Below are 15,742 nucleotides of genomic sequence, written 5' to 3' on the forward strand. Positions count from 1 at the left end.
TTAACTATTGATATTTAAATATTACGGTTTTTGTAAATACGTGAGAATGGGGCTCGGTGATAAGGCTAAATAAGTCTCCTTCTTGCCCCGCCAATATTTATTTTTAACTATATGCTTCGAAACTATATATATTATTAAACGGCAAAAAAAAAAAAAAATTAAATAAAAAATAAAAACTGGGGTGCAAAATTCTAACACATGACATGGTGATTCCAATATCCTGAATATCCTTTGACATGGTGATTCCAATATCCTGAATTGAATAAACAGTTTTAATATTAATAACGGAGTTTAATGAATAAGGATGAGTAAGTATATTATATTTTCCGTAGCATAAAGCATAAATGAAAACATTTTTTGGTTGCTATTTTTAGTTGCCAATCATTGGACCATGCCAAGTTTTTTTTAAAGTGTATACAAGATAAATGTTGTTGTAATCATTTCTCGATTGATACAACTTAATATCATTTGCAAACAGCTTAATGCCACAATCTCCATCAGTGCAATAAACTATGTCGTTAATAAATACTAAGAGCAATATAGGTCCTAGTACAGTTCCTTGTAGTATTCCACTCTTAACAAGAGTGTTTTCAGAATATGAGGTACCAGCACACACACATTGAAAGCGATTAGTTACAAAATTTTTAATCCAATTAAATAGTTGGTATTTAATTCCATTGTATTGCGATTTGAACATTAGTTTAGGATGAGTTACTGAGTCAAAAGCTATTTCAAAATCAATATAGATAATGTCAACTATTTTTTGTTATTTACGGCAGTGGTCTATTCGTTTAAAGTTGCAAGCATTTGTGAACATGTAGATCTGCGATTTATAAAACCGAATTGATATTGAGAAAAAAAGTTATTTTCTGGCAGATAGATTTTATGGTTTTAGCAATGATTGATTCCATAACTTTGCAAGCGATACAGGTCATTGAAATATGTTTGTAATTGGTTGGTAGAGAAGAATTGCCTTTTTTAAATATTGGACAAATTATTGCTGATTTCCAAATTTTAGGTATAGTATTAGTGGTCATTGACATTTCGAATAAAATAGAAAGAGGAATGGCAATGGTAGTTGCAATTGATTTTAAAAATATTGGAGGGTAACCATTCGAAGACTTGGAAAACTTTGCTGGGAGTTTTTGTAGTAACGAAACGACAGAATCATATGGAAATAATACGTTACTCAGAGAGTTTGATTATGATGGAAAATCTAATGGAGGACTAACACCGTTGTCAGTGATCAAGAGGCAAATAAAGTTGTTCAAAATACGCGTTTTTTACAATCGTCTAAACAAAGGGAACCATTGGAACTTGCAAGTGGTGCAACAGAATGGTGATGCTTGGATTTTGAATTTATAAAAGAGTAAAATTTTTTGATATTTTCTTTATTGACAATACCTTTCTCCGTATTTATAGCGTTTTTTATTATAGCGTGCCAGAATGATTCAACATTATGATGTTGCTCAGCTAATTTAAACCAGTTTACATTAATTAAATCTTTGTTGATATTATTATAGTTGGCCTTACGAAAATTATATGAATTGGAAATGATGGTTTTTTACTGCTAATTAAATTATAAATAACACAAAAAATTAAGCAACATGAAATTTGTTTGCATTAGGAACAATTTGTTCAGATTACTAGTCAAAAGTATGAATCAGCTATCTCTATTATCTCCATCAAGCTATCTCCAGTAGGAGAATAGTCAGCACTCAACTTGTCACCACCATATAAAAACGTAGCCCTCGGGATTAGGAAAAATAAGGTCGGCAATAATTTGGCGACCTTAATCAGTGTCAGGTCCGCAGAAAAAAATGTAAAACAAAGGTACCTTTAATTTAACTTTCTTTAACCTAGGTTTGACCATAGAACATAGGTTTGACCATAGAAACGAGGTCGGCAAGTTTTTGCCGACCTCAAACACTTCTAGGTTGCCATTGCCAAAATACCGACCCTAATTCCAAGGGTTGAAAATGTGTGTGGTGTTGAGATTAACTTGTCATGTCTTTTAAAACACACATTTACAAATAAATCAAAGCCTATTCCTTTTTTATATGTGCTTCTTTAATAAACAGTAATTTATTTGTTGTTCCACAAAAACTCAATGCGTAAAAAGGTTAACTAATTACGCATTCCTTATTTCGCATGTTTTAATATGCTTTCAACTCGTTAAAAACTAATTTAATTATTTTACTAAATATAAACACGTGGTAATAAAAACAGTTTTTGTTAGAAATAATTTTCCTTTAGCAATGAAACTAACTCTGTATAGGATTTTTTCAATAGAAATTGAAAATTGAAGCACGTTCCTTTTATAAATTACAACAAAAACACATTTATGCATATTTTTAATTAAAATAGCTTGCTTTTGCATTTAATCAAATCTTACCCAACAATGATCTTTAGACTCACATCAGAATATCTAAGAACATTCTGCACATAAAATGAATTATTATTTTTCTAATTGATTCTTGATATTCCAGTTTTTAATAATGGAATAAATATTTTGCTAGCTGTATTAAATACATACTGACATACAAAACAGTCTGAAAATTATCCACAACATCAGTCCCACCAAAGGGTGAATTCAGCATTTTTTAGGTCCTTGAGTTGACTTCCTACCACGGAACAAACTTCAAGCATTTATTTGTTTATACTTATGTCAAATAAGGATGATTTGCAAAAAATTACGATGATCGGAGCCTGAGGAAATAAAAGGAAGAGATGGGAATTTTTTTTTTCTTCTTCTCAGGATTATTAATTTTTTGAAAGTCATCCTTATTGAAAAAGGAAAAAATAACAAACAAATAAATAATTGTATAGTTATAATTGTGTAATAGTATTAATTGTACAATAATAGTGCGTACCCAGTAAGCATAGATCGTTTTTAAAACATTTACATTCGTTTTAACAAGTTTTTAAAACGTTATTCGTTTTAATAAGATTTTTAAACGTCCTGTGCTTACTGGGTATAATTTAATTGCTTCGTCAATAAAAAGTTACTAAACTTTTAAAACCTTGAAAAAATACTAACCTTTTCTGCATTCTTAATGATCAATTGATTCAAATAACATACATTTGAATTAGCGAAATAAAAATTTCAAAGTCTTAATAAAAAATTTTTTTGAGAAGTTATGCTACACTTCAAAGCTAACTTAAATTTTTCAATGAGAAGAAGGTAAAATTAACTTTTATTGTTGACATTTTACAAGAAACTGTATGCCATGATTTTTTTAAAGAAACTTTCTAGCACTTTTAAACTATATATGGCATTTAAACCATACAAAATAGTATTTAAACCACACATCATAGTATTTAAACCGCACATTTGGCATTTGGCATACTATCACATATATAAGTACTCTCTAATTCTTAATACAAGAAAGGAAGGGGGAACAAAAGGTGGAGGGGGTGGAAGTTTTATTCCAGATTTAATAAAAAAGGGAGCGGTTAGGTTATTAAAACAGGGGTGGCAATTTTTCTCAAATCTAATAAACTGGGGGTTGTATAGATAGTTTATAATTTATAAATCCAAACTAATACTTATTACAAATAACGCATAAAACTATTAAAATCTTGGCTTGCTGTCAAATACGCATTTTCTGACAGCTGCATTTTTCATAATTTTAATAGGTTTTGATATGGTGATATAGCTATACCAGCATATCAGCTGATATTCTGACGTAGCTTGATACCAGCATATCAACTGATATGCTGGTATAGCTTGATACCAGCATATCAAATCCTTTTGAAGTTATGAAAAAAACACCTGTTAGAAAATGAGTATTTTCTAACAACTAGAATTTCGTTGTTTGTAACTTTATCATAATACTTTGTTGAGAATAAACAAAAAGCTCATTTTCAACAAATGAAAATTTACTAGGTCGACGATTTTTAAAGCCACTGAAAATTTTTTGTTTTTATCGACGATAAAAATAATTGTTTTCAATTTATTAAGACCGATTTTCATTTTTTTAATATTGAAATATAAACTTTTTGAGATATAAACTTTAATTTTCCTCTTTGTATTAAGGACTTGATTAAGGACTCGATTAAGGACTCGATTAAGAACTCGATTAAGAACTCGAGAATAAATTTGTAAAAAAAATAAGTTTGAGTATAAATTATTATGTATAAAGTACAAATAACTTTAAAAAAATTAAAGCTTTATAAGCTTAGATCTAGTTTTCAACACAAATATTAAATATATATTGAAGCGCCTTGATACCTGATTTAGTGACACCGTGGCAGCCGTAAACTGCTATCCTGAAGAGATCTTTACTAGTGTTAGCAAGATGAAAAAGATCAAAATCACATGTTGCGCAGTTTGTATGAGAGATATCTAACTCGTTCAGATACTTCCAATGTACTACTGCTTCTCTTAGTCCAATGTTTGTTAAAAATTTGCATTTCAGAATTGAAAGATAATTCAGACTCGGAATATTTTTTGAAATACAAAGTAGATCGTTGTCATTAATCTTCCAACTTTGCAAAGATAAATGAATTAAATTTTGAGCGCATGACGATTTTGCCATGAAATAAATGCTTGCACTAGTGCTATTACAAACACCTAAAGATAAGCTTAAAAGGTTTTTACAATTTTCAAATAATACCAAAAAACCATGATCTGTAACACCATCGCAACCACCAAGTGTTAACGCTTCAATATCAGAACAGTTACTAGCAATTGCAAAGAGTGTATAATCAGTCACTTTAGTTTCATTTAATTTAAGAGCAAGCAAGTTGGGTACACAGAAGCAAAAGTTTACAAGACCTTCATCTGATAACCAACTATCAGAGTCTAAATAAATTTCTAAGCACTCAAGATCTTGGCAATATTTTCCAAGCATGATAAGATCTGAGTTTGTCAGATGGCATTCATCATAGTTCAGTATAAGTATTGTTAACTGACGACAACATTTTGACAAGATTTGAATCATATCAGATGATAATACTGATTTATTTTTTTCATTGATAAAAGTTAAAGAAGACTCGGCCTCAAGATGTATCAGGTTTATGCAGCTTTGAGAAATACACCTTAACGAATCCATTGTGAGAGAAAACGATGACACAATTAACTCAGTGATGTGTTTATTTTTTTCTACTAAATAACTTAAACCAACATAGGTTACTAATGTACCCATTAAATTAACAGATTCTAAAAATGAACATGACCTCGATAAAATTTCTATACTTTTATCTGAAACTTTTGCGCATCCTTTAAGATCTAAAAAACGAAGCCTTGAAACACTGGAAGAGACTTTTTTTAATGCTTGATCAGTTATATTTAAGCAATGGCATAAAGAGAGTAACTCGATATTTTTGCTGTAGCTAGTTAAACAACTGACAATCTTATCGGTAACCAAAAGTTCGCATACACCCATTTCTTTGATGGATATTCTTCTCCAAAATGTTTTATCACAAGATATATATCTCCAGCGCTGTGAAACACGTCTAACAGTCATAAGTTCTTTCAACGACAAATAACCAAATATTTTCAACAATATAAAATCAGGAAATAAAGCTGACATTTTAAATAACTTTGATTGATGCTAAATCGCTATTAAACAATTATATTTTTAATAAACAAGAATAAATCAGTAAAATTAAACGTGTGAAATTAACGAAACTCACAAATAAATCATTTTATTGTATGTTTAAATGTACTTGATTGTAATTTCTTTCAGTTTAACAATCAAGTAACAGTATTAATTATTTACATTTTCCTAAAAGAATTAAAAGCGCGTGTGATCTAAGCTTTGATAAGAAATCACTTCACGCATATTTTAAGATGGCCATTTAGAAAAAAATACTCAATTTTTTGAACAAATTTGAGTTTTTTTTTTAATATTTGATGCAAAATTTATTATTTTTTTAGAAAGCATATACATTTCGCATAAAATACTTACTAATATTACGTTACTTAAACATTTTTTATTGGTCAGATAAACATTTTTGCTAATATTTTCTATTCATAGAAAGCATTTGTTCATTGTTTTCATAACTTTTTAATTATATTTTTTCTTTTGTATCTTCAAAACCGTTAGTACCGATACCGGAATGCCGGTATTACCGGACTTTTTAGGTACCAAATTTCCGGGATTGTGTTGGCTTAATACCGGTATTGAAAAATGTATGTACAGCGATCGCTTTCTTCATGTAAAACACATAATGGAATATTTAAAATTTCTAGGCGCGATAAATAACGCTTGTTCAGCTTGTAATGAAAATATAAATAAACGCTAGTTCAAGAGTTTGGGAAAGAGGAAATGATAAGTTGTTTAATTGATTTTTTTATAAAAATTTATCAATAAAAATTTTTAATTAAAGATAAAACTTGTTTAATTTAAAAGTAAAACTCTTTCTTCCTTCTATTAACAAAGCAGGGTATTATCATTTCTGTGCGTGATTTTTTATTTCTCTTTGCTTTTACAATTAGAAGCCAAGACTTATAGCAATATGCATACTATTATCAGGGGCATGTACAGGAAATTTTTGGGGTAGGTCTAAAAAAAAAGTATGCCCCTCCCTTGATAGACCATGATAGTAAATCCATAGTAGGCGCAAGATCTTATAAATTTTATTTATAACAAAATCAAACTTATAAGGTACAAAATACTTTTTTTATTAACTACATTGGAACAAACTTGTTTATAAGTTCATAACGACTGACAAAAACCTTTGCATCCTCACACTATCTTGCAAAAAAAATTTTTCGGAAATTTACGGTGTAAATTTTTTAATATAATTTTGTAAATAACTTTTAGATATAAATTATCTTTATAAATACTGACCTAGAGTCTAAAAACTTAATGTAATAACTGTACAATGCTAGATAATGTTTTTACAAAGATGTCTGGCTATGAAAATAGCTGTTTAACAAAAGATAGATAAAACATTTTTCCAAATTAAACTTTTATTATATTTGTATTATAGTTAAAACACAATTCACAGATGTTTATAACAAACTTGTTATTAAAACAGTATTGTTAGATAGGAGCTAGTTTACGAGATTCAGCCAGTTAAGTGAAATTTAACCAAATTTCCACAGGTAACAATGCCTTTGGTTTGACAACAATAAATAAACCTAATCAAGTCTTTGGTAAATGATTTAATAAGCCTGATATATAATAGACATTAAAAGAAATGTGGTCTTTCCAACTAGTATAATTAGAATACAGAATTTCAGCAATCATTTTGGAAGAAACTAAAAGTTTGAACGAAGAAACTAAAAAACAGGTGCTTTATAACGCTTTAAAGTTGTATCATCGAACATTGCGTTAAACTCAGTACTCTGATGGTCTAGCAAAGGAACAGTGATAACCAATTTAAAATAATTCAAAATGCAATTTTTAGGCTTTTTCAAAGCATATCTGAAGGTATTGATCAACAAACTTTTAATTGGAGACAATATCTTTTAATACTTGAATAAGATTCAAACAATAAAAAATATCATTATTACTTGCCTGCACTATGACCTAATTGAGAACTAAATCAAAAACATTTCTTGTTATACACAGTGCAACAATAAAATCAAAACTTGTGATTAACTTCTGTAGAAAAAAAGCAGTAGAAGAGGTTACACGATTAAATGTACTATTGATATTTAAAGATATTCTTCAAGACAGAAAACCGTAGAAATAAAAAACTTTTGTAAAGTATCCATGCTATGATTTCACATCTATTCATAATATCCAAAGAAAAATTATTAATAGTTTTTATTAAAATGTTGTAAAGAAAATGGCAGCAAAAATATTTTAATTTTTTTCATAACTTAAGACTTAAGTTATGAAAAAAATTAAAATGTTTTTGCTAATTGTTTTCAAAGGGCTTTCCTTATTTTCTTAAGTTAAGAAGAAGGCCTTTTGAAAACAATTAGGATAATAAATTTCAGAAGTCTCATATGGAGATGGACAATTTGGCGAAATAATAATTTATACTTAATAAGTCCAAAATCTGAATATAGAAACTTAATTTGTTTTGCCACGAATGCTTATCCAAGAACACAAATGCTCGATTATCTAAGAACGCTAAGGAACAAAGACTAAATTCTATCGATGGAATTTTAAACAGCTTCTTCTTGTATTCTTGTATTTTTTTCTATTGGGTTGAGGAATAATTCATGAGCGTTTTTTTCAAATTTAAAAATGCACGCAGAAATAAAATGCATTGGCAAAATGTTTTATGTTGTTTGAAAGAGAATGTTTTGCTCTACAAGATAGTGTGTTTTAATTTGTTAGTTTTTTTTATTTTTGTGTATTTTCAGATCATTAAAATGGAATGTCAAGTGGACAAAACTGAGCATTTTCGACACCATTTGCTTTTTGCATTTAATCGAGGTGTTAAGGCCGCCGAAGCTGCTCGTGAGATTTGTGCTGAAAGTACCGCCCGCATTTCAGGCATTGCTCCTTCTCAATACACAGCACAAATATCACGAGCAGCTTCGGCGGCCTTAACACCTCGATTAAATGCAAAAAGCAAATGGTGTCGAAAATGCTCAGTTTTGTCCACTTGACATTCCATTTTAATGATCTGAAAATACACAAAAATAAAAAAAACTAACAAATCAAAACACACTATCTTGTAGAGCAAAACATTCTCTTTCAAACAACATAAAACATTTTGCCAATGCATTTTATTTCTGCGTGCATTTTTAAATTTGAAAAAAACGCTTATGAATTATTCCTCAACCCAATATTACAAATCCGTAATTACATAATAAAGATTCATTAACGGTGAATATATAAATAAAAACAAAATAGTGCAAAGTGGTTTAACAAAAATAATAAATTCTCTATAACACTGTGAAAAGAACACGGAAAACTTGCAGAAGACCAAATGGTCTCATCATCAAGAATCGCTTTACGTTGCCGTGAATATAAAAACATATTCATAAAATTGTTACATAAAATCATTACATTATAATGGTATTAAAATGTCAGATATGTCTAACTTTAAAGGAAGAGATGCTTTTCTCTCATAATTCTCTAACGGATTAACATTATACATTCTGATATCGTTTTTTTTTTTGTCTTTTTTTTTCTTAATAATATTCACACATTTATTACAAATAGAATATTGAAAATTTATATATAATAAAAAACAAGAAATTATTAAACAACCTTGCAGAAAATAAATTTAGAAAAAATCAACAACTAAATTTGTATACATTAAAATACTCTTTTTAATACTTATAATAGTAATTAAGTATTTAATAGTAGATATAAAAAGTAAAATATAAAATATAAAAATATTTTATAGTAAATATAAAAAGTTAATAGTATTTAATAGTAATTAAGTTATGCAACTCAAAAGTTAGTTTAACCACCATCAAAATATTTAACTTGTTTTTTATTATTAATCGCGAAATTATGAAAATTATGTATTCTGGTTTAAAATTTCTTTCCTACCGTTTCAGATAATTAACCGTGGATAATTTTGTTTAGTTATTGCTGTAGTTTTTAATGGTTATAATGGTTATAATAGTTTTTGCTGTAGTTTGGTTTTAATTGTTATATATATAGTAAAAGTTTTTTTTTTCCACAACAATATTTTCAAGATAAAAAAACTTTTATTTTATTCTTTTTGGATAGGTCCAACGACGTAGCAGACATCCCCTAGACACGTTTCTGCTATTATGATTTTCTTAAAGAACAATTTTAACAAATATTTTTATCATATTTTAGGCTACCTGAATAATTATATATATATATATATATATATATATATATATATATATATATATATATATACATATATATATATATATATATATATATATATATATATATATATATATATATATATATATATATATATATATATATATATATATATATATATATATATATATATATATATATATATATATATATATATATATATATATATAATATATAAAGAGTTTGATTATTTGAAAAAATACAACTTTGTGATGGAACTTAAAGTTTCATGCCCTTCGGCAATCATCAGGCATATTTTATTCTTTAAATTAAGAAAAAACCGTTAAAAAATACAAAATACAGAAATTGACAGAAAAAACATAACAAAGCAATGGAATGAGTTCTGACGTCAAAACAAACAAACAAACAATATTAATTAGAAAATTGATCAATCACCCGTGTCGAATAGGGCGAGAAGAAATTTGTTTCGATGCCTGCACTTGGATAGCATTTCACTTTTTTTGTTTAGTAGATTTTTATTTTTGGAAAATAGAATTTCATATTTTTCGTTTGTGCATAGTTTGCAGGACTTCGTGGTTGGGTTGTAAGCATTGCATTGCCTAATTATTTTCCATTTAACAACTGGGTTTAAGTTAGCATCTTTTAATTTCCAAAATTCTTTTGATAGCTCGGCGTCGTTTTTGTACTTTAGAATGTTAAATGAATTTATATGGTTGGCATATCTAATTTTGAATGGTGTTTCACTTATATCGATGTAGGATTTGTTGGCAGGAGTGTTAGTAGGATTATTGGAACTTATATTGGCTTGGTATATAATGTTTTTTGTTAAGCATTGGTTTGATAAAGGGCAGGTATTTTTATTAAGGCAATTGCAGTTGGTTTTAGGTGGAATTTTTTCGTTGTTCATAATTTGTTGATTGTGTGCGTTTAAAAAAGACTTCATATTCGACATACAGCTATAGCTTATTTTTATCGTGTTTCTGTTAAAAATTTTGTGGAGTCTGTGATTTATTGGGAAGTGTTTGTTGATCAAGGTTATTAAAAGCTTTTTCCTATATTAGTGCTAACATTTTTGCTGAAAGGAGGGTTGAACCATATGATGTTGCGTTTACGGTTTTTGGTATGAGGTAAATTTAAATTAGGGTGATATGAAAGTTTGTGATTAAAACCGGATCTTAATAGCGCGTCATTGTACATAGCAGTAGATCTTTGGAAAATTTCTTCACTTGACGAATTTGCAGACAATCTTAACTCAACTGAATGCTTTAAAATATTAGGTGGGTGGGTCGAATCAGCATGAATTTAAAGAATTTCCGGGCTTAGAATATGGTTGGAAAGTATGGTCATTAAGATTTAATGTGACGTCAAGGTAATTTATAATTTTCATATTGCACTTTATTGATATAGTGAGTTCGTTTTTTTTAAATATTTCAACAAAATGTTTTTTGATTTTTTCCATTTAGGGGCCACTCATTTTTTTTAAAATTGCTAAACCATCATCGCGGTATAATCCGAAATCATCTTTATTATAAAATTGTGCAATTTGAAACAAAAGATATATTCCCACAAGTTCACAAACTTCAGCACCGTCAAATGCTCCAATTGAAACATCGAATAAACCGCTTGATTTTTTTATCCAAACTTGTCATCATTAAATAATAATGATTTTCTTGCCTGATAGATCAATGTTTTTTGGTTAGGTTAGGTTTATGTTTAGATGTTGCTCGGCAAAACGAATAGCGTTATTAAGGAGTTTTTCTGTTATCGAAGGGTAAAAATCAACAATATCAAAAATAAGGAATTTATAAAGGCGTTTATCACTGATGCAATTAAACCAGTTTGTGGTATCTTGGGTTTTTTTCCACTGATTGAGATGAAGTTTCTTTGCAAGTTCAGCGTTTATATTGGAAACTTAACTTTACTAATTCTTCCGATTTCATTTTTGGCGGGGTTTAATAAACGGACAGTTGGATTATTTGTAAAGTTTTCTTTATGATCTTTTAATTTTATAAAACAATTTGAAGAAGTATTAATGTCGATTTTATTGAAAGCGTCGTGATTTTTTAATATCCGTTTACCTTCTTTATTTATTTGATTTTTTATTTTTGTATTCGATTTTTTGTATGTTGAGGTGATAGCATTTGTAAGCAAATGGGTATAATTTTCTTTAGATATATTATATAAGTTGGATGTTTTATCAGAAAAAGTATATGTAAGTTTACTATTGCGTATGGTAGATATGCCATCTTTTAACTTGTTTTGGAAATTATTGTATACTTTACGAAATTTAATGTTTTTTATAAGATCTATAAGGTCGTTTTCAAATGCAGACATATCAGAAATTTGTTCGGGATAATTTGATGATTCTATGCCGTAAATGTTATAAAAATTATTTTCCTTACTTCTTTGATCTTTATTAAGAAAGAAGAAAGCTTTCCATCTCATTCTTTTTTTTAATGCTTCGGTTTTATCAAGTAATTGTATTCTGTAGTTCTTTATTGATGGAATCGAAATGTTCTTGATTGAATAATTCAAGTTAGTTTTTTTCATTGCGTAGACGACTTGTTATAAGTATAAATGTAAAAAATATATATATATATATATATATATATATATATATATATATATATATATATAAATATATATATATATATATATATATATATATATATATATATATATATATATATATATACATATATATATATACTTATCATTTTATTTTGTCTGAGTGTTAATGACGCAAAAGTTTGAAAAATATGCAGTATTTCTCTCTTACTCTAACCAGAAATATTTGATAATTGCTTCTCATCGAAGTATATTAAATATGAGTGGTAGAGATATAATATTTCACTTGAAATACTCACAAGCAATTTATTTTCATAAAAATAACTACACTTTTTTTTTTGCCAAACAAATTTATTCAAGTTGTAAACCATAATATAAATACAAATAGCAGGGGCAAGCAATCGTAAATAAACTATATTACTAAAAAGCATGCAAGCAAATACGCGTAATCCTGAAGCTTTCCTTTTACACCAGCATATACCTTAAAATATATGAATAATTCTTATAAATCATAATTTTTATATAAAAAAAAGCATTAAATCGACAAATTTTCAACTTCTCTAATAATTTGATAGTAACGCAATCCTGTAACTTTCTGGAAATTTTTACTAATATTCAAAACATTATTTATAAAAAAGTAGGCTGCTGTAACTTATTTTTTATGAGGAATTAAAGTTTATTTTTCTAGTATCTAAAATTTGCGTTTTTCTGTTCCGCTTTAAACTTAATTTATTCTTATGAATACCATTCTTTGTAAACAAAATATTTATATAGATTAGAATTAAATAAAGATAAGTTGGAGATGCCATTGTTATTATCATAGAAATAATAGACAAAACATTTACGAGTTTCTGTGCGTGATATATTTTTTTTTAAATGCCCTGTACTGATTTAAAATATAGCATTAAGTTACTCGCTTTAATGTAGAATACGTGTTTAAGAGAAAAAAAATCAACACCAGTATTATACCGGTATTAAAATTATTCAGTACCGAAATACTGGTATTGAAAAATGATTTCGGACAATTTAAATCTTGATATCTCAAAATTTTTTTGCATCATCAAAACCTGATATATCAAAATTTAGAAAACCTTTTTACTGAAATTTTCGGTGTGTGTTCCTTAATCATAAATACTTCAGATGTACTCATATCATCAACTAAGAATAGTTTTATAAACTTTCATAACACCTGTTTTTATAACACAACGTCTGTTTGTTTTTTTATGTGTATAAGTTTGCGATTATTTTAAGTATCCATTTCATTATTTCAAATATCCAATTTCTCATATTTTGATTATGTTTTTAATCTTTTTGAAGAAATAAATGATATAAAGAAGCAATAAACAAATATAAACGAATATAACAAAGCTTTACAAAAATTAAGTTTTAAAATATTGAGTTTCAACAAAAAAACTTTTGTAGCACTTAGGAACGGTCACAAAAAAAGGATGAGACTTAATTGAATGATGAGTAACACGATAATGAATTTTAGTTGATGCCACAAGAGAAGATAGTTCATATATACAAATATATGTATACTATTGACAAAAAGGAACTTCAAAAAAAAAAAAACGTATAACATATACAATACAGTAGACGAACTTTGTTTCTTCGACATGCATTCAAAAAAAGTTATTGTTATGTTTTTATACTTTTTTTTTTATTCTTAATAAATAGTTTCAAAATATGAAAATAGTAGTGGTGTGCTGGGTACCCGGTTCGGACCCGAAGACTTGGTAGTTCGACTGTTTTACCTGGTATCCGGATCCAGCCTTTTTGTTGCAATACCTGGTACCGGGTATCTTGAAAGAATTTTTTAATAAAAATTAACTTTAAGTGCTCTAACTATTTGTTAAAGTGGCACTCAAAATTGTATCGAAATATTATAAAAGGGTTGCTTTAAGTTTAAACTTCAACCAATAAACTTCTACACTGTAAAAAAATTCCATAGTATTTATCAGACATTTTCCGTTGTTATGTTACGGAGAAAATCCGTTTTCAATAAATTACGGTTTTTTACCTATACTTATAAGACTTTTGAAAAAGTCACATCATTTTATATGATTTTGTCCGTATTTATGATAAGGATTAGTTCCGTAACTCTAAATTACGGACTTTAACCAAATATTTTAGTATAGCTTCTAATTTACAGAGCGCAATTTCACTTTTTCACGAGGAGAAATTATACACGTATATAATTTCAAGTTAGAGATTTTAATTTATTTACATTGATTTTACTGGAACTAAAGTGTTATATGTTTTTAAAGAAGTGCATTCACAATAGTTCTCTTTAATTTAGATTAAGGATGTTGTTATAAATCGATATAGATATTTATTAAAGATAGAATACCTATAGATTAGATATTTATTAAAGAATACCTTTAATAAATATCTATATCGGTTTATAGATCTACCTAAAGACTTGAGGTAGATCTTTAAAGAATCTTAAGCTTTAGGACCTATCTTTATTAGAAGTACCTATCATAAATACTTTTAAAAATTAGTTTCCTATATTATATATAATTCAAAGTATACAAAGATCATTGAAAACATTCAAAACAAATCACTTAAAATAGTTTATTTCCAATCTAATAGATTTGACTCTAAAATCCTCTACAATCTCTTAAAAATGTTATTTATCTCAATAATTGTTTTTCGTGTCGTTTTGACCTAATCCTTTATGCCTGTAAAATTCAAGTTGTTTTCAAGTTTAATTTATAATGAATATTTGTAGGTTGTCACGTTTTTTTCAGTTAAATAACTGTTTATGTCTGACCCTAACTCTGTATTTACTTTATAAAGTGAAATGATTGATTGATTGATTATGGTATAAAATCCTTTTCTTATGTATTAAATTGTTTAAAGCTTATATTGTTACCTTAATATATAACTATATATTATGTAAATAAATATTTAATTATATCAAAATATATTTAAAATAAAAAAAAGTTTATACACAGCTTTATCAAATTCATCATCATATATATATATATATATATATATATATTTATATATATATATATATATATATATATATATATATATATATATATATATATATATATATATATATATATATATATATATATATATATATATATAATAAATTACTAAAAAACACTTATCTAACTTTTTTCTTTAACTTGAAGTTTCACCATTGCTGAATCATCATCCAGCAATGGTGAAACTATTATAATCTTAATATCACTACTGTAATTTAATATTGCTGTCATTTCACTTTCGTTTTTAAAGTAGTTTTAATTAGTTACTAGGCTTTTTTGAACTTTAAAGAGCGCCTTCTGAATATACACACGGTCATTCGAGAAATATCTACCAAGCAAGTTAAAACTTTTTACTTTTTGGAATTTATTTTCTATTAGTTAGAAATAGATGGTAAATTAGGTAGAAATATTAGATAAATCATAATAGCAATATTAGGAGCAGCTATGGCACAGTGGTTGCGCAGAAACAAAGCCTCAGAAACT

The 15,742-nt window shown here is 27.3% G+C and overlaps 1 protein-coding gene across 1 annotated transcript; it reads right to left on the minus strand.

The window, feature by feature from the left end:
- Positions 1–4,087: 4,087 nt before the first annotated feature.
- Positions 4,088–5,645, minus strand: LOC100215030 (F-box/LRR-repeat protein 7). The gene has a single exon (XM_065819893.1). The coding sequence runs from the start codon at positions 5,535–5,537 to the stop codon at positions 4,188–4,190; it is 1,350 nt and encodes a 449-aa protein (XP_065675965.1). The 5' UTR covers positions 5,538–5,645; the 3' UTR covers positions 4,088–4,187.
- Positions 5,646–15,742: the final 10,097 nt, after the last annotated feature.

The sequence above is a fragment of the Hydra vulgaris genome, chromosome 15 (genome assembly GCF_038396675.1).
Source record: "Hydra vulgaris chromosome 15, alternate assembly HydraT2T_AEP".
NCBI lineage: Eukaryota > Metazoa > Cnidaria > Hydrozoa > Anthoathecata > Hydridae > Hydra > Hydra vulgaris.

Coding starts and splice junctions, on each gene's coding strand:
- LOC100215030 (XM_065819893.1), bottom strand. CDS start 5,537: ATGTCAGCTTTATTTCCTGATTTTATATTGTTGAAAATATTTGGTTAT.